The sequence below is a fragment of the Neovison vison genome, chromosome 3, assembly GCF_020171115.1.
Source record: "Neovison vison isolate M4711 chromosome 3, ASM_NN_V1, whole genome shotgun sequence".
NCBI classification, from domain to species: Eukaryota; Metazoa; Chordata; class Mammalia; order Carnivora; family Mustelidae; genus Neogale; species Neogale vison.
This window is the reverse complement of record NC_058093.1, coordinates 160,793,274-160,817,737: the sequence shown is the minus strand read 5'-3', so window position 1 is coordinate 160,817,737 and position 24,464 is coordinate 160,793,274. Positions and strand designations below refer to the sequence as shown.

General features: G+C 39.7%; 1 protein-coding gene across 3 annotated transcripts in view; it reads left to right on the top strand.

Moving 5' to 3' along the window:
• Window positions 1-24,464, top strand: part of MAPRE2 (microtubule associated protein RP/EB family member 2) — a 158,918-nt gene that overhangs the window by 103,920 nt on the left and 30,534 nt on the right. For all 3 annotated transcript variants that reach the window (XM_044243170.1, XM_044243169.1, XM_044243168.1), the window contains 2 exons: window positions 15,793-15,938; window positions 18,986-19,199. In XM_044243170.1, the coding sequence (XP_044099105.1) occupies window positions 15,793-15,938; window positions 18,986-19,199 (360 nt within the window). The remainder of the gene's footprint in view (window positions 1-15,792; window positions 15,939-18,985; window positions 19,200-24,464) is intronic.

The window sequence follows — 24,464 nt, the reverse complement described above, 5'->3', positions numbered from 1 at the left end:
ACTCTACACCATGGCTCTGCAGGTTGGGTTTTTTCCACCGTCTAACCATTACGTAATTCAGACAGATTGCAAATTACCTCTGTGTTTGTTCCCTCCCTTCCAAAGGTTTGATCTTGCCCAAGTATTAATACTCACAAACTTTTATGACCAAATTATTTGACAGTAAGAAGCATGTAAATAGGAAGCTTATGCCAACATGATTTCCTGCAGTTTCTGTCTCCCTAAGAAGATCATTCTCCACTTTGATTTCTTCTAGATTACATTGTCTGAAATTTGTAGAAGAACATTAGGAAACCGAATAAGGCACCACATTTTCATGAAAATGTGTATGTCAACTCTAAAATTATATGTAATTGTGTTTAAATCTAATGTTCAAAAAAACTCCTTTCCTGTTTTTTTTTTAATTCCTTTTTTTTTTCATTTCCCCTAGAGTCGTATAAATGAATCCCTGAAGTAAATACTCATCCATTCCTCATACTAATTTAGATTTCTCCTAATACTAGAGTCATGCTGAGAAAAGCAACATGTTCTGGGATTACCCTGTGAAATATAAAGAAAACAGTTCATTATGGAAGAATATTCTCTCATGTGTCACCGCCTGCATGCATGTCAAATGGTGGTTCTTCCCAAAGTGTTGGGGACTTTTTTGGATACCACCCCTGGCCTTCTGGGCTTTTTCTGGCCCCCAGACCTCTTCTCTGGGAGGTGTAGGGAAGGGAACGCTCTGGCAGGTAGAGGGTGTTACTGGCATTGGTGAGAGCGGGTGGACTGCATGTGAGGGGGAGTGGTGATAAGTAAGGAGCTGTCACCTGTAAGCCTTGGAGAACAGGTGAAGTAACATGGATCTAGAAGAGCCCCCAGTCCCAAAGACCGTGACCTCAGCCATAAAAAGATCAGCTGTAGAGAGAGGTCCACTGCGTAAAAGTGGACTGCAGGTTTGTTCTGGGCAGTTCATACCACTATATCTTGCACTGTGTGAAGAGCTTCTTCGTCAGCTAGGATACCAAGAGTTTACATAGTGGCCTAGCATGGCCTGTTGGTAGAGTGATACAGTAGACATTCCTTAAGAAAGTGGGAGGAGTGCATAGGCTTTAGGTCTCTTGCCGTTGTCTCATTTTCCCTTAAAATGATATATCCTAAAAATTGGAGCTTCAAAATGGTATACTTTAAGGGCACCTGCGTGGCTCTGTTGGTTATGCTTCCGATTCATGATTTCATTGTAGGTCATGATCTCAGGGTCATGGGTTCAAGCCCTAAACGGAGGGTGGTGTCTGTGCTCAGCAGGGAGTCTGCTTGAGATTCTCTTCCTCTGCCCCTCCCCCCACTCATAAGCTCACATTCTCTCTCTCAAAAGAATCAATCTTTTTAAAAAATGGCATACTGTAGGCATTTTTCTATAAAGACACTTGTGCCCAGAAATAAGCATATTTATTAATAAGCAAATAACCAAATTAATTTGCCTCTCTTCTTGGCTTATAAAGCTTTGAGCAGTTACTGCAACCAGTCGTTCCAGCATCATTTCCATGACCCACTGCCCTTAGCCTACATTTGCCCTAAATCATCGTTCACCAAATGTCCTAATTCCCTCTTTGCTTGGAATGCCTTCTTTCAGGGCCATCTCCAACGCCAGCTTCCTCCCTTTCTTCCAGATGTGAGCTCTCCCTGTTCTCAAAGTTCAGATTTCTAAGAAGTCTTAAGGTCGTTAAGTACCTAAAATCTCAACATCAGAGGTTATGAAGCTTCTTGAGGAGCAGAAATGACCATGCAAGTAGAACTTGAGTTAATCTGTTTGAGAATATTGCTTATTCTTTCTTGGCATTTTCTTGGGCAGAATGTTAAACATTAATGCCTTTAGATTTATGTGTCTCTGCCATATCCTTGAGCACTTCTAGTTTTGTGTGTTTGCTGATTTTCCTATTTCTCTGAGCTCTCAAAACTAAGTTACTTATTTAAAATCCAATTCCTCAATAAGTATTGGTGGTTTATTGGTTTTTCATTGATTAATAAAGGGACATCCTTATATGTCTCCTACAGACAGGCATTTCTTTAGCATAATCAAAAAATTAGAAACGATCCTTTTTATTTTCCAGAATCTTGCCACCTCCTTAAGCTTTCTGTGATGAAAATACTCCCTTTTTACCTAGTCTTGTAACTTCAACACTTAAAACAAAATTGTCCGTTGATGTAGAGAAGGTAATACAAAACAGTGGGAAAACACCAAGTGCAAATGTGAAAAGACTTTGTTCCCTGATGTCACAGCTTTATAGAAGTTGGTGCTGATGAACGAAATAAGAACACTGACTCCTTCAGACTGAGCTTCATATGTACCTCTCTAACTTGTTTTTCATTTGTAAAGAAAGGCTTTTGTGCTTTTTTTTCTCCTCTTTCTGGAATGCCAGATTCTAACTTTAGTTCTATTCTGGGAGTCAAGCCTTTGGGACATCTCACTGCCAGTTTTGGTATCAGACTCTCTGGAAGCCAGTGACCTTTTGTCCTGCACACCACGCCTGCCTGTGCTCCAAGTGCGTCTACTTCCTTCATTCCTGATGCCCTTGTAGAAGTCAGATCTTTCTGTAGGAAGCTGGATAGCTTGTACAAGACAGCTTGTTGTGGTAAAATTTGAGCCCACTACTCTAAAGGACATCACTGGTGTTAGAAGCTAGAAGTCAAACCAGGCTCCCAGCACTGGATTGTCCATTAGCAGATGTATAGAAGTTTTTTTGTTTGTTTTGTTTTGTTTTTAAGATTTATTTATTTTAGCACACATGTGGGTACATGCAAGATGGGGAGAAGCAGAGGCAGGGGAAGAGAAAGAATATCCTCAAGCAGACTCCACACCGAGCACGGAGCCCAGGACTGGGCTCGATCTCATGACCTTGAGATCATGACCTGAGCCAAAATCAGGAGTTGGATGCTTAACAGACTGAGTCACCTAGGTACCCCTGAAAAGAAGTATTTCAAACCAACAAGATAATTCTTCACCTTCCACTTCTTTTTTTTTTTTTTTTTTTTTTTTTTTTTTCCCAATTTATTTATTTTCAGAAAAACAGTATTCATTATTTTTTCACCACACCCAGTGCTCCATGCAAGCTGTGCCCTCTATAATACCCACCACCTGGTACCCCAACCTCCCACCCCCCCGCCACTTCAAACCCCTCAGACTGTTTTTCAGAGTCCATAGTCTCTCATGGTTCACCTCCCCTTCCAATTTACCCAAATTCCCTACTACTCTCTAACGCCCCTTGTCCTCCATGCTATTGGTTATGCTCCACAAATGAGTGAAACCATATGATAATTGACTCTCTCTGCTTGACTGATTTCACTCAGCATAATCTCTTCCAGTCCCGTCCATGTTGCTACAAAAGTTGGATATTCGTCCTTTCTGATGGAGGCATAATACTCCATAGTGTATATGGACCACATCTTCCTTATCCATTCATCCGTTGAAGGGCATCTTGGTTCTTTCCATAGTTTGGCGACTGTGGCCATTGCTGCTATAAACATTGGGGTACAGATGGCCCTTCTTTTCACGACATCTGTATCTTTGGGGTAAATACCCAGGAGTGCAATTGCAGGGTCGCTAACCTTCCACTTCTTTTAATTGGTTGAATCTTTTTCTGTATCAATAGGCAGATTTGAAGTTTTGTATTTTTTCCTAAAAGCATTAAAATAGAAGATGACAAGTTATAGGGTTACTTGCCATTTAGTTGGAAAAAACAAAACAAAAACAACTAGAAGTAGTCTGGTTATACTTCAGTGTCTTTATATTCTTGTTTTCAACTGATAGAAAAGTTTCTATAAAAATTTTCACAAATACCTCTAGTAAGATACCAGCTCTCTTCTGTGTATTATAGATTTCTATCCATTATAATCTATAATTATTGCTCTAAAATTTACCTTTTATCTGAGAACACTGAAACCTAAATCTTAAGGGCTATTTCACATGTAAATTTTTGCTACATTGACATTCCTTTCGAGAAATATTCTTTAATCTTCCATGATTTTTTAGAAGCACCTTTAAATCAACTCAGTACATCAATCTTACTATCTGATCAGTTTTTTCTTAATGGCAGATCTCACTTTTAACACTGCTCTGCAATTTTCTTAGTTAAAAACCCAATTTAAGGGTAACATTACCTTTCTAAAAGCATTCTTGCTCATGGGGTACCTGACAGGCTCAGTCGTTTTAAGCGTTTTACTCTTAATTTCGGCTCAGGTCATGATCTTGGGGTCATGAGATGGAGCCCTGCGTCAGGCTCTGTGCTCAGCAGGAAGTCTGCTGAAGATTCTCTCTCTCCCTCTCCCTCTGCCCCTACTCCTGCTCAAACGCACTCTCTTTCTAAAATAAATCTTTAATAAAAATGAAGAGTATTCTAGTTTCTTAACGGCAGGTTATAAGCACAGAATGTTAGTGCCTTTAGCTGCAATTTGCTGCAGACTTACATGATTTTAATTTTTTATTTTTATTGAATTCTACAGTATTATTTTCAGGCATACAACGTAGTGACCAACAGTTATATACATTATGAAATGCTCACCATGGTAAGTGTAGTTTATCTGTTACCATACAAATATTATTGTTGGTATTTCTTATACTGCACTTGTCATTTCTATTACTTATTTCATAATTAGAAGTTATAGGATGCTTCAAAAGGTTTTATATCCTCTGAATTAATAAAAACCTGAGTGTGCATATCAGATGAGAGCCCAGCCACATGGTTTGGCAAGGCCTTATAATATATCCGCTGATACTCTTCAAAATCCATCTGCCTGAATAGTGGTTGCTGGCACATTTCTTTCTCTGTAAAGGAGGAGATGAAAATGTCCTGTGACAGCTTGCTCTTTATGTGGAAAAGGGAAAGGATGGGGTGCTTTTCAGCACCCTGCACCATTCACCTGAGCTTGCTCTGTCTACGTCTGCGGGAGCTGAAATCTTCCTGCTGGTTATTACTCCTTTTCCTCTTTCTAAAATCAATTTGAAAGTTACTTGTCTTTGCGACTTGTTTAAAATTTGAATAAAAAGTTTGACATAAGGGCGCCTGGGTGGCTCAGTGAGTTAAGCCGCTGCCTTCGGCTCAGGTCATGATCTCGGGGTCCTGGGATCGAGTCCCGCGTTGGGCTCTCTGCTCAGCAGGGAGCCTGCTTCCTCCTCTCTCTCTGCCTACCTCTCTGCCTACTTGTGATCTCTCTCTGTCAAATAAATAAATAAAATCTTTAAAAAAAAAAAAAAGTTTGACATAACTCCAAACAGTGGGAAAGAGCAGGAAGCTGAGTGGAGGACCGTGGGAATTCCAGAGAACAAGCTCCGTGGAAGCTAGATTTTTGTACTCTGGATCTTTCTTTCTGCACTTGTGACTCTGGGCAGGTGAAACAGCGTCCTAAGTTCACTCTGACGGTGAGAAATAATACAGTGGTAACCAAAGCTAGCAAGCTGCTGTTCATGCCAGGAATGTGGGACATGCCCGTAAAAACAAAAACAGAGCTACTACTAACTTAATCGTATTTTTGTTGGATTAGGAAGATGCAGCTGAACTTGAGGATTTTTAAATTCCTGTAAGATGTTAATGTTTCAAAGCATTATTTCACAGTGGCCATTAAGCTCAAGCCTTGCATTTGTCTAGGGAGGGAGTGTTCTGCTGATGTCCTGGAAATCTGTGACCCTGTGTTCTGCAGCCTCAATTCCCTTGATAAGAAGCCCTGACTTCCCAGAGGGGAATAGGATACTGCCTTCAGCTAGCGGTGAGAGCTTTAGTTACAAACTGAAGTCACACCAGATTAAGGAATGACAGGGCCGAATGCAAAAATAGAGCTGGAATGATCCTGATTATTGTGTAAAACAATATTCCAATAGGAAAGATCTTTACTAAGTCAACCGTGGAAGGTGCCAGAACATGGAGTTCTGTTGCTGAGTATGTAAATGTCCAGAGCTCCTGGAGGAATACACGGGAGAGCTGTAATCCAGAATGGGCGTGTGTGCCCCCACCTTCCAGGAGCATGAGTCCAGACTCAGCTGTGCCCCTAGTGTCTCTTCCAGCAGCTGGGACAAGAGATGGTGATGGCTAGAAGCAAGAGTGCTGGCAAAGTCTTAGTCATTTGAGAACGAAGCATTATTGTCTCCTGATTAGCAGAAGTATCAAGTATCCTTGAAAAGAGACATCGTGGCAGAGAATTAGAGAATCATCTAATTTTAGAGCTTATAGATGTATCCAAACCTGACGTTTTGCAGATAAGGATATTGCTGGCTTAGAAAGGTTTGATGACCTGTCACAGTCCGTTCAGGATGATTAAGGCTTAGATCCAAGGACCAAAAATTCAGTTCTCTGTCCTCCTCTGCCTACTTCCTGGGCAAGAGACACTACAAGAGAGACTAAGGGTAGCTTGAAAGAAGAAGCTTTGCCACACATCATTCACCTGCAAAGAAAGATAGAATTGTGTGGATATGTCTGGCAAATTAAAGTTGTCATTCTTCTGACCCTTCATTAATACCACTTAAGATGGTAGAAAGTTGTAATTGAATCCAGTGATACAGACATTTCTGTGTAATTGCTCCTTTGCATGTGAGAACATCAGGTGGGCAAATTGAGTAGCTCTTTTGTGGCAAAACCCAATATAGCTTAATGTCTTCAGCACAGATGATGTCACATTCCCAGGAAAGGGCTTAGAGATTTTGGCAACAATAATATATATGTATTAACTTTATATATATACACATCACATAAATACATAAAACTAAATTCTTACTTGTGTACATATACTGGAATACACGGGAACAAACAAATGAACCACCCATCCAGCCCAGGATGGATTGTCCTGTGACGAGGAAAGGGATTATTGACACTCCACCCCTGACATCACCTTGAAAGGTTCATGGGGTCTCTTGCAGTTTATTTTGTGACTTCTTACTGAATTATAATCTAGAAAAATTTCTGAACCTTGAAATTTCAGTTATCATTTCCTAGAAGCAGCATATGAGAAGAGGAAATATTTAGGAAATTGAAGTTCAGATCAGAGTATAAATTCCACTTCTGTTATTTTTATTAGTTGGATGACTTTCTGAACTTTGTTCCCAAATCTCTAAAATAGGGTGGTGGCGATGAAAATATCCCGGTGAGGTTCCAGATGTTAAAAATAGATGTGAAACCTTTAACAGATTTCACATAAACATGGGTATTTTCATTTCTTACCTCTTTGCATAATCTATAAACTAATATTTCCTTTTTCATTTTCTGGATATTTCCCTTTAAAAATATCAATTTATCCTGATATTAATGTCATGTCAAATCCTGAAATCTGGTAGAAATGAGCTTATCTTCTCATGCTTTTCATGATTCCATGACTTAAATCCTACGGCCTTGAATCTTTTGAGTATAAGAAGTCATTTTTGAGTTCTGCCTTCATACCATGCCTCACCTAGTCATTTTGGATCCTGTCCCCAAACTTTTTAGCTCCACTAGGTCCCTTCTGATGTTTAACAACTGAAACCATTCTTGTGGCTGTAGGTACAAGCATAGCATGGCACTCATTTTCAAAACTTGTTGACCTTCATGACTGCAAAATACCTTGAGTTCATAGGCTCAGAGCATGGCCCCTCAATCTTGTTAATAAGCACAATATCCTAAATTTGGATTGCTTTTCCCAGATGTATCATATTTAGCCTTTTGAAGCTTGTCTTTCCCCTTTCTGCAAACTTGGGTTCCAGGGTGCTTCTTGTTTAGACTGCTTGTTAATTTTTTACCCTGTCAGTTATTAAAATATATAGCAACTCTCCCTGTACTCTTATTTGGGACTTTGGTAACATTGGAATTTTACCATCAGCCAGCCCTTGCTGCAGCTGAACTGCTGTAACCTGTAAACCTTGATTTATTGACCAGATAGTTAAGGCCACCCTGTACCAGGGACTGTATTAAAGGCTTGTATACAGATAGAAGCTAGACAGATGAAGTGTTAGCACTCTTGAAACTTACATAGCAGTGAAGGGAAGGGAAACCACAGACCAATATAAGAATTAGTAAAATAGACCTAAAATAAGATGACATGGTGGAGAGTCACTTCAAATAAAGTCAGATGGAACGAGAACATAGAGAAATTGACACTGCAAGAGAGACTAAGGGCAGTTGGAGCCATGACACCAGTGAGAAGGTGAGAGGAGATGCGATGTAGAGCACAGTTGGAGGATTCACCTTGGATAGATGGCAGAATGCAACAGCCTTGTTCAAGTTATGCCTTGGTTATAGTTTCCTACCCCAACAGGAAGTCTTGACCATGTTCTTAGTAGCAACAATTAACTTCAAAGTATTCTTTCATGATGTTTCTTGGGCACTACAGATTTGGGGAACTGGATGTTGAAAATACCTAGACGGATATACCCAGGGGCAGTCACAACAAATCTTAAGCATAGTCCCCAAAGTCAATAAGCTATTTCTTTAAAATTTTCAGGGGTTCCTTTACTCTAAGGAATATGACCTATGATAGAATACCTTAAGTGATCAACTAATGTACCATTTACTGGAGATGCTCATATGATCTACTCTTTCTGCATTGCTTGTTGGATAAAAATGACCCTGCTTGTTCGATGCTCATGTGATTCTGAAAGCATAGAGGTGGGGAAAGCTGAGGATATAAAGAGAGTAAACTGTGCCATTGGCAATCTAATAATTTTTTTTTTTTTTACTTTAGTGCACAAGCTTTTAGACCCTCAAAAATAGGAAAATGTTCCCAACATATTTTTTAAACTTAAAAAAATCATAAATAGGACAAAAGCTCACAGAGTTTCAGCCTCATGAGTATAGATGCAAAAATCATAAAGCCTTTGTGAGTCTAAACCAGCACTGTAAAAAACTTAGTAAACATCCCCATGTAGGACTTATACCAAGAATGCAAAGATGATTCAACTTTAGGAAATGGAGAATGTGATTGATCAGTTAATAGATCAAAGGAGAAAACATTTTTATTGTCTCTGTGGTTGCTGAAAAGGTAGATATCGGGACACTTTCCTCATACAGCTATTGGTAAAACTCAGAAAAATATTTACATAGTATTAGAAATCAGTGGCCAATGACAGACTTAAAGGAAGAAGAAGAGATATTCTCACTAAAGAAAAAAAGTGTATATATAAACAAATATACACACATAAAAATATATTACAAAATATCATTTTATGTATTTTTTGTCTCTAGGAAACTGAAGGGAAACAACTGTGAGTTTTTTAGAACTCATGAGTTGGAAAATGAATATTTAAAAACCAAATAGCCTAGATAAAATTGTTAAACACCTAGAATGACATAACTACTGAAACTTAAAATAGAAATTCTTAATGGACCTATATAATAGGAAATGGAATTAGTAATTTTTAAAGAATCCCAGAAAGAAAAGCCAGAGCACAGATGACTTCAATTGTGAATTCTACCATGTGTTTAAAAAAAAAAAAATTAACACTAATCCTTCCCAAATCCTTTCAAAACATAAGAGGAAGAAACACTTTCTAACTTATTCTTTGAGGGCTAGTATCAACCCAAACCAAAGCTACGACAAGAAAACTACAGACCAGCTTCTCTTATGAATAGACATAATTTCTCAACAAAGTACTAGCAAAGTGGATCTGGCAACATGTAAAGAGGATTATGTGCCATAATCAAATGAGATTAATGCAAGGTTGGATCAAATGGGAGTAAAGAAACCAATGTAAAACATCATTTAATAGAATAAAGGACAAAAGCCATGTGATAATAGATGCAGAAAAAGCATTTGACAAAATTCAACACCCTTTTGTTTTTAAAAAATACTAAACGAGAAACAGAAGGGAACTTCCTCATTCTGATAATGCTATCTATGAGAAACTTGGAGCTAACATCCCACTTAGTGGTGAAGAGCTGGATGCTCCCCCCACCCTCAAGACCAGACCAGGATGTTCGCTGTCAGCACTTTTTTTGACATTGTGCTAAAGGTTCAAGCCGTGGCAATTAGGCAAGAAAAATAAGCATTGAGTTTAGAAAGAAAATAAAATTGTCTCTGTTTATGGATGTCATGATCTTGTATGGGGAAAAAAAAGTCCAAAGCACCAAGCACCAAGAAACTATTATAACTGAAAAATGAGTTAAGCAAGGTTGCAGGCTTATATAAGAACAATACCTGAAAATCAATTGTATTTCTTTCATATTAAAAATGAACAATCCAAAAACAGAATTAAGAATACAATTCCACCTACAATAGCATTTTAAAAAATAAAAATTTAAAAGTGGAAGGCTTATATACTAAAAACTCGAAAATATCATTGAAAGAAATTAAGTGGAAAGACATCCCATGTTCATGGATTGGAAGACTAACTCTTGTTAGGGCAATATTTTTCAAATCTCTAGATTCAGTCCAATCCCTATCAAAGTCTTAGCTGCCTTTTTATAGAAATTGATGAACTGATCCTAAAACTAACAAGGAAATGCATGGAAACTGGAATACCTGTTTGGAAAAGAAAAGCAAAGTTGTAGGACTTTTGCTTTTGGTTTCAAAACTGAGTACAAAGCAACAGTAATCAAGACTATTACTGCATAAGGATAGATAGATAAATAGAATTAGGAGCCCAGAAATATACCCATACATTGATAGCTAATTGATATTCAACCAGAATGCCAAGACAATTGAAAGTATAGTCTTTTCAACAAATGGTGCCAGGACAACTATCACATGCAAAATTATGAAGTTAGACCCAAATGTTACACCTATATATACAAGAAATAATTCAAAATGGATCATTGACATAAATGTATGAACTAAAACTACAACTTTTAGAGGAAAATGTAGGTGGAAATCATTACGCTCTTGGGTTAGGCAGTGGTTTGTTGGAAATGACAAAGGCCCAAGTGACCCCCCGTCAAAAAAATTGTGTTTCATCAAAAGTTAAAAAAAAAAAAAAAGTAAAAAGTAAAAAAAAAAAAGTGTGTTGCATGCCTGGGTGACTCCATTGGTCAGGCATCCAGCCCTGTGATTTCAGCTTGGGTCATGATCTCAAGGCTGTGGGATTGAGTCCCATGCTGGCTCTATGGTCAGTGAGGAGTCTGCTTGAGATTCTCTCTCTTCCTGTCCTTCTACCCCATTTGCAAACTTGCACTTTGTCTCTCTATCATAAATAATAAAATCTTAGAACAAAAGTAAAAATGTGTGTGCTTCAAAAGATACTATCAAGGGTACCTGGGTGGCTCAGTCAGTTAAGCGTCTGCCTTCGGCTCAGGTCATGATCTCTGGGTCCTGGGGTCAAGCCCTGCGTGGGTCTTCCTGCTTAGCGGCAAGTCTGCTTCTCTCTCTCTCTCCCCCTCAGCCCCTCCCCACTGCCCATTCTCTCGCTCGCTCGCTCTCTCTCTCTTTCTCTCAAATAAATAAAATCTTTTTTTAAAAAAGATACTATCAAGAAAGTAAAGACTATCCACAGAAAGGAGGAATGATTTGCAAATTAGATACCTGATAAGAGACTTGACCCTAAAATGTAGAAAAAACTTTCATTGATAAAAGGAAAAATAACCCACTTTATAAATGAGCAAAGCATTTTGCATAAACATTTCTCCAAAGAAGATCTATAAATGGCCAAAAAGCACATGAAAAAGATGTTTAACATTATTAGTCTTCAGGGAAATCAAATCAAAATTTAAACCAACTAGGATGGCTAGAATCAAAAAGACAATTATGATTGGTGAAGATGTGGAGAAACTGGAACCCTCATACATTGCTGGTGGGAATGTAAAACAGAAAACAGTTTGGCAGTTCCTCACATGTTAAATATAGAGAGAAGTGTACCACAGCCCAAGAGAACTGAAAACTTAAGTCTACACAAAATCTTGTACATGAGAGTTCATCATAGCTTTGCTCATAATAGGCCAAAAGTGAAAACCCAAATGTTCATCAGCTGATAATAAATCAATAAAATGTGGTATATGCACACAATAGAATATTTTTAAGCCATAGAAAGGAATATAAAGTTCTCATACACACCACAACACGGATGAACCTTGAAAAGATTTTGCTAAGTTAAACCAGACACAAAGGCCGCAAGTTTTATGATTCATTTATATGAAATGTCCGGAATAGGCAGAACCATAGACAGAAAATAGATTAGTGGTTGGTTACCAGGATCCGGGAGTAGGGGAGAGAGTGGCTGCTAATGGATATGAAGTTTATTCTGGTGATAATGAAAACCTTCTGGAATTAAATAGTAATGATTGGTGCATGATTCTGTGAATAACTTCAATGCCACAGTATTGTATATAATTGACCCTGAACAACATGGGTTTGAACTGTCCCTTTCCATTGATATGTGGATTTTTTAAAAGATAAGTACAGTACAGTATCAGAAATATAGTTTCTCCTGTGATTTTCTTAACATTTTCTCTAGCTTGCTTTATTATAAGAATATAGTATTTGGATAGAAAAATGTACACATACAAAATGTTTTGACTGTTATCGGTAAGGCTTCTAGTCAACAGTAGGCTCTTAGTAGTTCAGTTTTTTGGAAGTCAAAAGTTACCTGCAGATTTTCAACTGTGTGGGAAGGTCAGCACCCCTACACTCATGTTATTCAAGGGTCAACTGTGCTTTAAAAAGCTGGACTTTGGGGGCGCCTGGGTGGCTCAGTGGGTTAAGCCGCTGCCTTCGGCTCAGGTCATGATCTCAGGATCCTGGGATCGAGTCCCGCATCGGGCTCTCTGCTCAGCGGGGAGCCTGCTTCCTCCTCTCTCTCTCTGCCTGCCTCTCTGCCTACTTGTGATCTGTAAAATAAATAAATAAAATCTTTAAAAAAAAAAAAAAAGCTGGACTTTGATATGTGAGTTATATTTCAAAAAGCTGATATTTAGTAAATTTCTACTTTTTTAAAGAAAATTTATTTTCTATATGCCATGAATGACAAATATAAAAATAGAAAGGCAAGAGTAAATGGATGATGGAAATTTAAGACAATTAAATTTTTGAGAAAAAGGGAAATTATACTGCAGATAATAGTACATATTATAGTATTTGATTAACAGAGTATGAACTTAACCACTGGGACAGACCAAAATAAATCTAGAAAGAGACCTAAATGCATGTATTAGGAAACCAATATATAGTAAAACTAATGCTTTTCCTCAGTGGGAAAAATACATGAAATGATGACATTCAACACCTAGCTGACTTTAACAGTTGGCATTTGCCATTGAAAATAGCAAAAAATAATCCTGGCAAGCTTGGGCAGAGACACTTTTATAGGAAAAATATTTGGTAGCTCAGTCAATAGGAAATCAGGCTAGAAGCTGGGAACAGAACCTCCCTTGTGCCACTCGTCTAGGATGCCACTGTGTTGCTGTCACAGGACTCTAAATCCCACCCATGCCACCATGACTAAATTCTAATAGTCCCTGTGTATGTCTGTCACTATTTAGACTGTGAGACCTAGCCCAGGACATAGCCCCGCATCTTTCCGGCTGGGGATGGGGAAAAGGATATCTGCTCACCATCAGTACTGTCGTGGGACACAAGGCACTGTCGCATCAACCCAGACAGGAAGGTGCCCAAATGTTGGTGAGCCAAAAATGACAGATTCGTACTAACATTTGGAGTAACTAAAATTAGAGCCATACTTTATGATATGGACCAAAATAAATTCTACATGAATTCAGAATGTAAATGTGAATCTTGAGACCATAAAATACTTGAAGAAAATATATGTGAATATTTATCTAATCTTGGGTTGAGAAAGTTGCTTAGCATGAAAAAAAAAATCAGACAACCATTAAACATGTCAGTAGAGAAGGGAATCAGTCTGTTAGATTAAAGGGGAAAAAAAATGGTATATTCCAGAACATTAACAGTGGTTCTCTCTCTCTCTTTTTTTTTTTTTTAAAGATTTTATTTTATTTATCTGATAGAGATCACAAGTAGGCAGAGGCAGGCAGATGGAGAGGGGGAAGCAGGCTCCCTGCTGAGCAGAGAGCCCAACATGGGCTGATCCCAGAACCCTAAGATCATTACCTGAGCTGAAGGCAGAGGCTTAACCCACTGAGCCATCCAGGTGCCCCAACAGTGGCTCTCTTTAAGTGAACTAGAAATTGTTTCTCCTTTTTTCCTGTTTCAAGTTTCGAACCTGTTACTACTTTTTAAATTTGGGAAGTGAGTGAATTGGTTGATTGGTTTGTAAGAATACATAGGTGTCTGGATCTATAGAAGTACATTTCATGCTAAACACCACAGAAGGAAGAATAACTCTTCCAAAAGTGGGTAATGAGACAGTTATGTTTAGACATCCCATCTCTTGTTTTAAAAAAAAAAAATGTTCAAATGGCTATTGAAATTTGTTCCATGTGGGGGCACTTCAAAAGGAAGTCCTGAATAATTGAATTATGACTGTAAGATCATGATGTTTCTCTTACCTCCTCCAGTGTTTGTTTTTAAGAGAGCCCATCTGCTTGCATAGGAATATACTAGTTTATCCTCAGGGTATTGGAGTCTAAGGAGAAACCTCACAGATGCCAAGATTCTGGAGGTGGTATTTACTGTGGTCTATATTTCATTACCTTATACTCTTCCCTACAAACAATGAGCTGCCTCACCATTTCCCGTTGAGGCAGCTGTTAGATCCCCAGTACCTTGTTCAATCTTGGATTCCTGTCTCAGTAAAGGATGCTTAGTATCTCTGGCCTAAGAGATGAGTTGGTTTCTCCCAGTGTGAAGGTGTATCTCCTGAATGGAATAAAGAGCTTCTCACAGAAACCTTGATACCAGAGCATGAGGGGAGCCTTTCATGTTCCAGAAAGGCCATCCCTGACACATTGTAGAGACAGACCAAGAGATCTGGAGCAGGAAAGAGAACACAGAAATGCCAGCTTGTTCCCCTTCTTGCCACTCAATTGCTTTTCCTCCTTGTAAAAGAAAAATAATCATGCTGGCTTTGAATATCCTTTGTAAATGCCTATAGCCTTAACTATTAAAGAAGATGTGAATCAGTAAACATGATCTCTCTGGGATTTTCTAGTGGAAATTGTCATGATGTAAGAGTTCTTCATAAATATATATATATATATGACTTACTAATCCTTTTTTCTAGAACCATTTCCTCAGGGGACTCATTGAACATTTCTGTTCTTTTTATTCCTTGGTCATAAACAGCATGACTCTCAGCTTCTGTAAGTTTCAAAGTCTCCATGTCTTCATCCTTCATGTGAATATAGGACCCCATCGCCCTGGCCTGAAATTAAATCAGGATACAACTGTTTTTGGCATTAGATGGTTTAGTTATCCAGTTTCACCTCATTTTGCAAGGTGGATATAAAACAGCTTGGGCATATTTGTATTTTCATGTGTATTTTTTTGAGCTACGCCTTTCATGAGAAGTTTAGCGGTTTTCTTGTGTTTAAACTTTGTTTTTCTCTTCCATCTATATATTTGGATGCCTTGGAGCAGGAGCATCTAGATGGAAGAAAAAAATGTTTCTTTTTTTATGATAGAAGCAAAGAACAGTTATTCTGACCCTGATTTCCTTGGCATAAATGTATTTCTGTCCTCTGTTCATGAATGTGGTCATGCTCTGGTGAATCCAGTGTCAGTACCACAGTGGTTAGGAATGGGGAGAGTGGCAGGGGCTGCCTGGAGTCATGGCCCTGCACCCTGCCCATCCCCCTGCACTCCCCTGCCCCCACCCCTCATGCCCAGCCTGGATGAATGAGGGAGGTGCAGCACACTGAGAGGAGCACACAGATCCCTCCATCCTGCCAGCAGTCCTCAGTCACACCTGGCTACAGTCAGACTGACACCAGTATTTCTCTCCTCTCTTTTCAGGAGCTGCCTATTGCCAGTTTATGGACATGCTCTTTCCGGGCTGCATTAGTTTGAAGAAAGTAAAATTTCAAGCAAAGTTGGAGCATGAGTATATTCACAATTTTAAACTTCTGCAAGCATCGTTTAAGCGAATGAATGTTGATAAGGTAGGAAACAAACTTAGACCTCCATAAAATGCATGGTCTTTCCTCAAAATTGTTTTTGTGCCAAGATGCAGAAATGCAAAGACGTATCCATGGTGTATATATCTTGATCTTGTCAAAGTAGTTTGGGGTCTGTGCCTAGCATAAAGTATCAACCCTCACTTCCCTTATTTGTAGGAGGCTTTCATTGAAGGAAATCTCTAAACTTACAGCTGAAGAATTATGGCTGAAGTCCACTCAGTCTCCGCCTACTTCCTGTTATGCAAATACGCGAATAAGCCATATTCCGTATCTGCATGCTTTCTGTTACACAAATACACACATAAGCCATATTCTGTATCTAGGATATATTTCTTAGAGGGAATAGTTTGGGAAGAAAGGAATTTTGAATAAGGGGAAAGAGAAAAAAAAAAGAATAAACCGAAAACTTCTTGGCATCAACAGTAGCTATAACTAGGCCATGGAAATAAAAAATGTAAATACTGTTACAAGAGACAGGTTAAAGGAAAAGAGAAAAGTTTTCTAAACCGTACATGTTTTTAACGTAATATCTTCCTAAACCAAAGCATTCTTACCAAATATTAAAATCTTTGCCTCTGGTTTTCTCATAGTTTTTTTTTTTTTTTTCAAGAGACTTACCTCTAACAGCTCAACCTTTGGAGTCATTTCAACTATGTCCTTTGCTGTGGTTAATTTCCAGTTAGCTCCTTCCATATGCATTGGAAACCAAGCTACATAGGTTCTCCTTACTTAATAACAGTATTACTTCTCCGTACATGCTCCTAGATCATAAAGGAAACACTCACTCATAAATAGCTATGCAACAAATTAGGGCGTTCTACATTCTGTGGAAGCATAGACAGAGTGGCTGAGCCATTGTTAAGAATGTTGAAGATAAAATTCGGGCGCAGGGAGACTGGCCTTGATCACCTTTGTTAGCCTTTCTAGCTTAATATGCTATGATTCCACCCAAGGGTCCTTGGAGAGGCAGTCGTCCCTGTGAATGCTTGTCAGAGCATGACAGCAGGTGGGAAGTGTCTGTGTGAAGATTTGCTTGCCACCCCAGATTTTGAACTTTTGCCCCCCAGAACTTACATTTGGATAGGGAATGTGAAATTAAGGCAATAGAAGTGAGCGCCTTAATTGGAACAGTTAAGGTAGTAGTCGTGCCATCATCTAAAACTGGTTCTAAATGTTCACGTTTGGCAGAAAACAAAATATAGTAGCATGTTAATTAAAGGGCCGTATTCCCTAAGGAGGTATTTAAAAATCATTAACTGGCATAAACAAAAGTTATAAATCAGAAAACATGAAAATCCTCAGCACAATAAAAAGTCAGCTACTAAGTGCATGTGTGGAAGGAATTCTTCCGTGTGGGCAGGCTTCATTGAAGCTTGGGAAGAGAGAGATCCGCATCCAAGTCTCCCTCACTGAAGAGTCTTCGCGAAAAATGTACCCCTCTCCCAAAGTTTGTTTCTCTTTATTTTGCTCCATAACTTGAGTTCTTTTCAGTTTTAGCTTCAACAAACATTTTGGAAAAATCCATTGCTAATGATTTAGTTTAATGGGTGGCCTAAAATGCTTCAGGTGTTTTTTTCCTTACCATGGTCTTTGATATTTGAGGTCTTTCTCTATTTTTAAGTGGTCCTGATCATCCATTTTAGGATATCTGTGGTATCCAGCCCCTGAGGTGGCAAAGCCTTGCTGAAAATTTAATTTATATGGCTTCTGTTCATATTATTACTTTGTGAAGCTGTGTGCTTTGAATGCTGGGTTTGTGTCCGAATCGTGTAGCTGTGATCGGACTCACTCCCCAGCTTCATAGCTCTCGTGGCCTACATTCAGCTAGGATTCCCACTCAAAAATGAGGAAGTCAGAACCTGGTAATGGCACAATTTGCATAACTAAGTCCTTTTTTTCCATTTTCCTTCAAAAATAGCTGCCCATCAAAGTAAAGCTAATGAGTCACCCCACATTTCATCCTGTCATAATCCTGAAAGTTCCTGCACAACCTCTAAAGGGAATACCTATTGGCTATCTAGGTTGCCAGTAGAGTTCCTCCATGAAGAGCCAAGATCTGTCTCAGAAGCTGCGGTGATTATAGTGCAGAATGCCTTCAGTGACTCCCCCAGTCAGACCCCATTTCTGTCCTTCTGCTCCTCCATGGCACAGTAGCTGTGCTCCTAAGTAGCTGATCTGACAACCTAGAGATTGTGACCTGAGCCGAAATCAAGAGTCGGGCGCTTAACCGACTGAGCTACCCAGGGGCCCCGCAGGCAGTTGTTTTTAATTCCCGTCTCTTTGTATTGTGTAAAAACAAAACAACAACAACAACAACCAGGAAAGTTTCTTTTGCTTCATATGAACCATTAGATAAGCTTATGTTTGCATTGATTTAAGTCTTATTCACTCTGCCTCGTAGCTATAATCCTTACAGGAGTTCATTCCAGCACTGCTAGATCAAATGTTAGCAAGAAATATGGAAAGCCCATCAATCTTGAAACAGCAGAACATCCCAGGCCCATTTTTGCAGGGAGATGCTTGAGTAATTAAATACATGATGAGGAGGATCAGCCCCTCTTGACAGCTAAGGGTATTCCTGGTTTCATCTCATTTGTTCAGAAGTATGAAATAATTCAAAAGAACCACTTATAGCATTTTATTTTATTTATTTATTTATTTTTAATTTATTTTTATTTGACAGATAGAGATCACAAGAAGGCAGAAAAGCAGGAGGAAGCAGGCTCCCCGCTGAGCAGAGAGCCCGATGCGGGGCTTGATCCCAGGACTCTGGGATCATGACTTGAGCCGAAGGCAGAGGCTTTAACCCACAGATCCACCCAGGCACCCCCACTTACAGCATTTTAGTTTAACTTTTCTTTAATATGATGGAAAAAAAAAAAAAAGTGAATTCTAGAACGTAGCTAGCCAAGAAGCTGTGGGGAGACCAGTAGTCCGTAATTGTGGACATGTACGAAACAGTTATAGGGAGCCCCTTGATTGTGGTAAATACACACAGGGTCATCACTCACGGCGATTTTGTATTGCAGGTGATCCCAGTGGAGAAGCTGGTGAAAGGGCGTTTCCAGGACAACCTGGATTTCATTCAGTGGTTTAAGAAGTTCTATGATGCTAACTATGATGGGAAGGAGTATGATCCTGTGGAAGCACGGCAAGGGCAAGACGCAATCCCTCCCCCTGACCCTGGCGAACAGATCTTCAACCTGCCCAAAAAGTCTCACCACGCAAACTCTCCCACTGCAGGTATCGGGACAGGGAAATCCAACAGTTGCTTTCCTTTTGGGAAATGGCTCTGGTTCATCTGCGCTCTCCTGTGTTGGGTTGATTCTTCCCAGCAGGCTTTTTATGCCTCTGGATTTGACCACATTATCTTCCCAGCAGTGCCTTATCTGTAATAAGTCTAATGATCGTGGTTTAAACTACTAAAAAGGCAGAGTTACTCACTCTTTATCATTCAAGCTGCATGTTAGGATCATACTCCAGGGGTCAATTTCATTTTCTTGGTATGTTTTTCTGAAAAATATCAAGTGTCTGTTTAGATTTCAACTGAAATATTTTTATGACTTAATTGCTGGCTGTAGAAACCAGGATATGAACCAATTTATGCTTTTAAATATGAATATACTCTTTCAAAGGAAAGTCATGAAATATGCATCGTATCTCCTGTATGGCTGGTGCCAATTTTTGTGTGATAATATTCGGCAAGACCTCATTGTATCCAGCTTGGTCCAAAAGTGAAGTCATTGGGGATGGATACCTAGAAATTTAAAATCTTTTAAACTTCTGTGGATAAAATCTTTCAAAGATATAAACATCCTTCCATAAAAAATAGACTTTATCAAGCAGGAGGGTGTTCTTGTACAAATTGAGGTCATTATTACACAAGTTGCAGTCCTGGACAGTTAAACGATGAAATGCTCAGAAACTACTTGTTCCATCCTAAAAACTAGTGTTCATGCTTGTTAAACCAATAACCTTAATTTGGTAAACAGTACAAATTCCTTATTTATGCCCAATCAGAATGGATAAGAGGTGGCCGGAAAAATACTAATACTGAACAATACAAGCATCTTGTAGAGGCTAGAGGGAGTCCCTCTGTGAGCCTCCCACATGTCCATGTCATCGAGGCTGGCAGTGTGCCCTCAGTGGGAAGGGGGAAGACTGGTTTGAAGAATGCTAGCATTTTGTGTTTGGGCAGACAAGGAAGGGTTTGCACAAGAGGAGGGAAGATGCCAAAAAGATTAAAGGAAATGAAGGAATGACTTGTCAAGGAAGCAGAAGGAAGGGAACAGAATGGCCAACAATGTCTCAGTTTGTGGAGGAGTCAAGTAAAATGAGGATGGGAAGAGTCCATTGGATTTCTCAACTTAGGGGTCACTCAGTGGAATGATGGGACCCAGATTGGTAGAGGACTTGAGGAAGGAGATTAAGATAGCATAAAAATCCAACTTTGGAGCCATAGAGTGAATGACTTTATATAAAATAAACTAAGCTAAGCACAGATCTTCTGGAAAAGGGAAAAAAAGGAAGCTGAGAAAAAAAGACATGAACATCAGGGAGAAAACTAGGAAGACTCAGCATCAGACAATGAACAGTAGGAAATTTCTGGAAAGAGGGATCACCAGCAATGCAGAATATTAATTGTGGAGAGATCAAATAGGATGAAGCCTGAAAAGAGGCCAAAGATATCGGGCTCCCAGGAGGTGAGGAATAATCCTTGAGAGAACAGGTCTGTTAAGATGCTGAGTGCATAAACCTAAATTCCAGGAGACTGGATAGGAGCGTGGCCTCACTCACAAATGGTAAAGTCACGCAGTAAGAGTAGACTCCGCCTTCACCACATTTGTCAGGAAAAAATGTTGAAAAACGTTGAGTTGTGGGAAAAGCTGACAGTCTCAAGAAGTGAGATTGGAAGGAGCATGGTGTTGTCCTTGATCTGTTTTCGTTTGCTTTCAGGACAAGGCACAACGGGCAGTTTTGTAAGGTGAGAGAAAGTTCCATGGGAGGAGAAATATTTGATGATAAGAAAAAGGCAAAATTTGTGGAGCCAGGACCCGTAAACCAGAGGGAGAAGATGAGGTCAAATGTGTTGATACAAACTTAGAAAGGAAGGGGAATTTTATTTTTATTTTTATTTTAACAAGTGCTGGGGAGAGAGAGGTTGGGTGAAGCCACAAGGAGTTTGGGGGAACAAAAATTTACGGTGGTTCAAATTGGACTTCAAGTTTGGTCTCAGAAACTTGATCAGTGCAATAGATGTGGGTAGAGAAGAAGAGTGGTGTATTTTGTCCAGTGTGGGGGATTTGGTAGCAAATGGAATAGGAGGACATGGGCAGGAGGGGAGACTCAGGGCACCTGGCATTTCTCATCTTAGGGTCTTTTTCTAGAGCTCTTAATGGTGTACAGATCCATCTTAAAACTCCACTGCTACTTTTTTTTTCCCCCACGTTTTTTAGTAGTGAAATCAGACAGGCTTCAGAAATTTATTTTTCTTCCACAATCACAGCGTGTCCTTGGATTGGCACCACTGCTCCTGCTCCCCCAGCCCCACCGCCCGTGCTGCTGCCTTGGCCTTGTTCTCTAGCAGCTCCCCCACTGGTCTTTCTCAGAAGCCGCAGAGAAGTGTGTGCTGTTTGATAGAATGTCCGTGAACCTGAAACAGAAATACATTTCTTCCAGAGCTTAACCTCTCCAGTGACAAAGCTCAGGAAACACATTAAAGTCAACAGGTAATAAATAGGGCTTTTAATGTTCCAGAAGGCAGTAGTTCTTACGACTTATGTTCCTAATACCTTGACCATGTGCACCTCATTGGTCTTAATCAGAAGGAAAGGGTATTTTCAAAAGTCAAACCAATCATAACCTTTTTATTAAAATGCGTTCTGTCTCTTGGACATTGTGGGATGGAAAAACTATAGTGTGGAAAAAATTATAGCAAGGTATACACCACATGTAGAACATTGTTTTAAAAGCTATAGTAAGTGAAAGGCTCTTATAAAGACAGTAAGACCTCATTTTTCTTGAGGTCATGTATCCAACTCTTGGGAATACAGCCAAGAAAATGTAAGTCAACATGTCTTCCAAGAGTCAGAATAGGTATTGTCAAATCTGTGATGTAAAATGTATAATTATGGGACGCCTGGGTGGCTCAGTTGGTTAAACGGCTGCCTTCAGCTCAGGTCATGATCCCAGCGTCTTGGGATCGAGTCCCACATCAGGCTCCTTGCTCAGCAGGGAGCCTGCTTCTCTCTCTGTCTCATCCTGCCACTCTGTCTGCATGTGCTCGCTCGCTCTCTGACAAATAAATAAAATCTTTAAAAAAAAATGTATGATTATAACAAACATGGGGGTATGTTTTCTCCACACATCACGTGTCAGGGCAGGGAGGCCACTGATAGCAATAGAAAATGTAAGCATCAGTAAAGGAAGAGCCAAAAGACTTCAGAAAGCTTGCTGAACCGCCCAACAGCCCGAATGCCTTATTAGAGAATCACATAGCTCCACACCTCTCCGTATCCCTCAGAGTGGGTGGGACACCAGCATGTACTAATTGATACACTCAGAGCCCCCCTTCTAATTCTTTTTTTTTTTTTTAAGATTTTATTTATTTATTTGACAGACAGAGATCACAAGTAGGCAGAGAGGCAGGCAGAGAGAGAGAGAGAAGCAGGCTCCCCACTGAGCAGAGAGCTCAATGCAGAGCTCGATGCCAGGACCCTGGGACCATGACCTGAGCTGAAGGCAGAGGCTTTAACCCACCCAGCCACCCAGGCGTGCCCCCCCACCTTCTAATTCTTAAGATTCTGTTTAACTTTCTGTTAATCATCTCCGCCATGAATGACTTCCAGTCTCTAAAGTGGCCTCCTGCCTCTGGTCTGAAACCATTCTGGGCCATCTTCTCTGTATACAAGTCCGATTTGGTCCATCCGAAGTTGAAGACAATGTGCTTGACGCTGAGGTGAGGGTCCTCTCCCTGGGAATTCTCCAACCCACATCACAGTGATGCCGTGTCGGGGACGTTCAGAAGTCATTTCTGTCCCGCCTCTAAACCTTGTCCTTTCTCAACCATCCGCATTAATGGAAGTAAGCAATGGCTGCTATAATCAAAAGCAGGAGATCACCCTTGTCTTTTCGTTTCGCTTTGGGATTCTTCATTTCGCAGTGGATCTTTCTCCCCAGATACTTCCTTAGGCCGATATTAAAAGTAACTTGCATGTCCTGACTGTAATCCACGAGGAGCAGGAGGCGCTCCGAGCATCTTGTGCCAAAGGGCCCATATGTGAGTGGAAATGCCATCATGGAATGGATCGTCCACATGTTGATAATTAAGTGCTATCTACCTTGGCAAAAAAAAAAAATTTTTTTTTCATCCTACAGACTTCTATAGCCATGCTCCGTGAGTTGTTTGCTTTTGTATAAAGCACACATTCGGTGCATTCGGCTGTTGTGAGAACATGCTGGATTTTTCTGCCAGTTCATTAACAGACACAGAATATCTTTTGCACCTTCAGAGAAGCCACAGAGCCCACTGGTATCTGTGCGGTTGAGTGACTTTCCTGTACCTACAGCCGGCTTTGGCTTAAGCAGAGGCTGCCCGGCAAGTTGTTCTCTCCACATTCTGCAGAATCGCATCTCTAATTGCTTGTGATCTACCAAGGAGGAGTAGGTATTAGAAGAGACATTTTCACGATGGTAGATCTCTCTTGAGTGCACGTATCAGCGTGAGTCAGGATGTTTGTAAGAGCATTGCGATGAGCCTAATCTGCAACTCAAGAGAGCCATCAGGGTGAGGGGATTGAGCTGTTAAGTGTGAGCACTTCCTAAACTTGAAAGGAAATGGAAAGTTGCGGTTCCTATAGCAACCACAGCTCAGACACATTGCAAATTCACATATATTAATGTATTTAAATCAAACTCTCATATACAAATATAGTGTGATGGATTTAGAGTTGCTATGGAAATTGAGTCTGTGCTTTCTCTTTTCCTTGGGGACTTGAGTGTTCCAGCCTTAAAATGAGATCAATAGAAATATTAGATGGTTTCAAAAAGGAAACAACCTAAGAAGTATAGTGTTGGATAAAGGATTTGAACAGTCATACTTAAATCCCTAAATGTAGCTATAAAGAAATCCTAATGGTATTTTTCCAAATCTATGAATATGTGACTGCTTTCTCAATTATCTTTAGTTTGGGTTCTCTATGGCTGTTCCTGGGATCTTAACAAGGTGACCAGGTTAATTGGTTTATTTGTTGACTACCTGTAATCCAAGTAAGCATTATCTGTCACTTTTTTGGGGGAAAGAAGAGTTGCTTTTACTTTCCCAAAAAGTTTGTTCTATGTGTTTTTAGAAGAGGCAGTGAAATGTGGCAGTTTCGTAATTTTGTCCTTGTTCTGATACAGATTTTATGGCCCAATATATGGCATCTCTTAGTACCATGTGCACTTGAAAAGAATATGTATTCTGCAGTTGTTGGTTGGTTAGTGTTTTAGAAATACCAGTTAGATCAA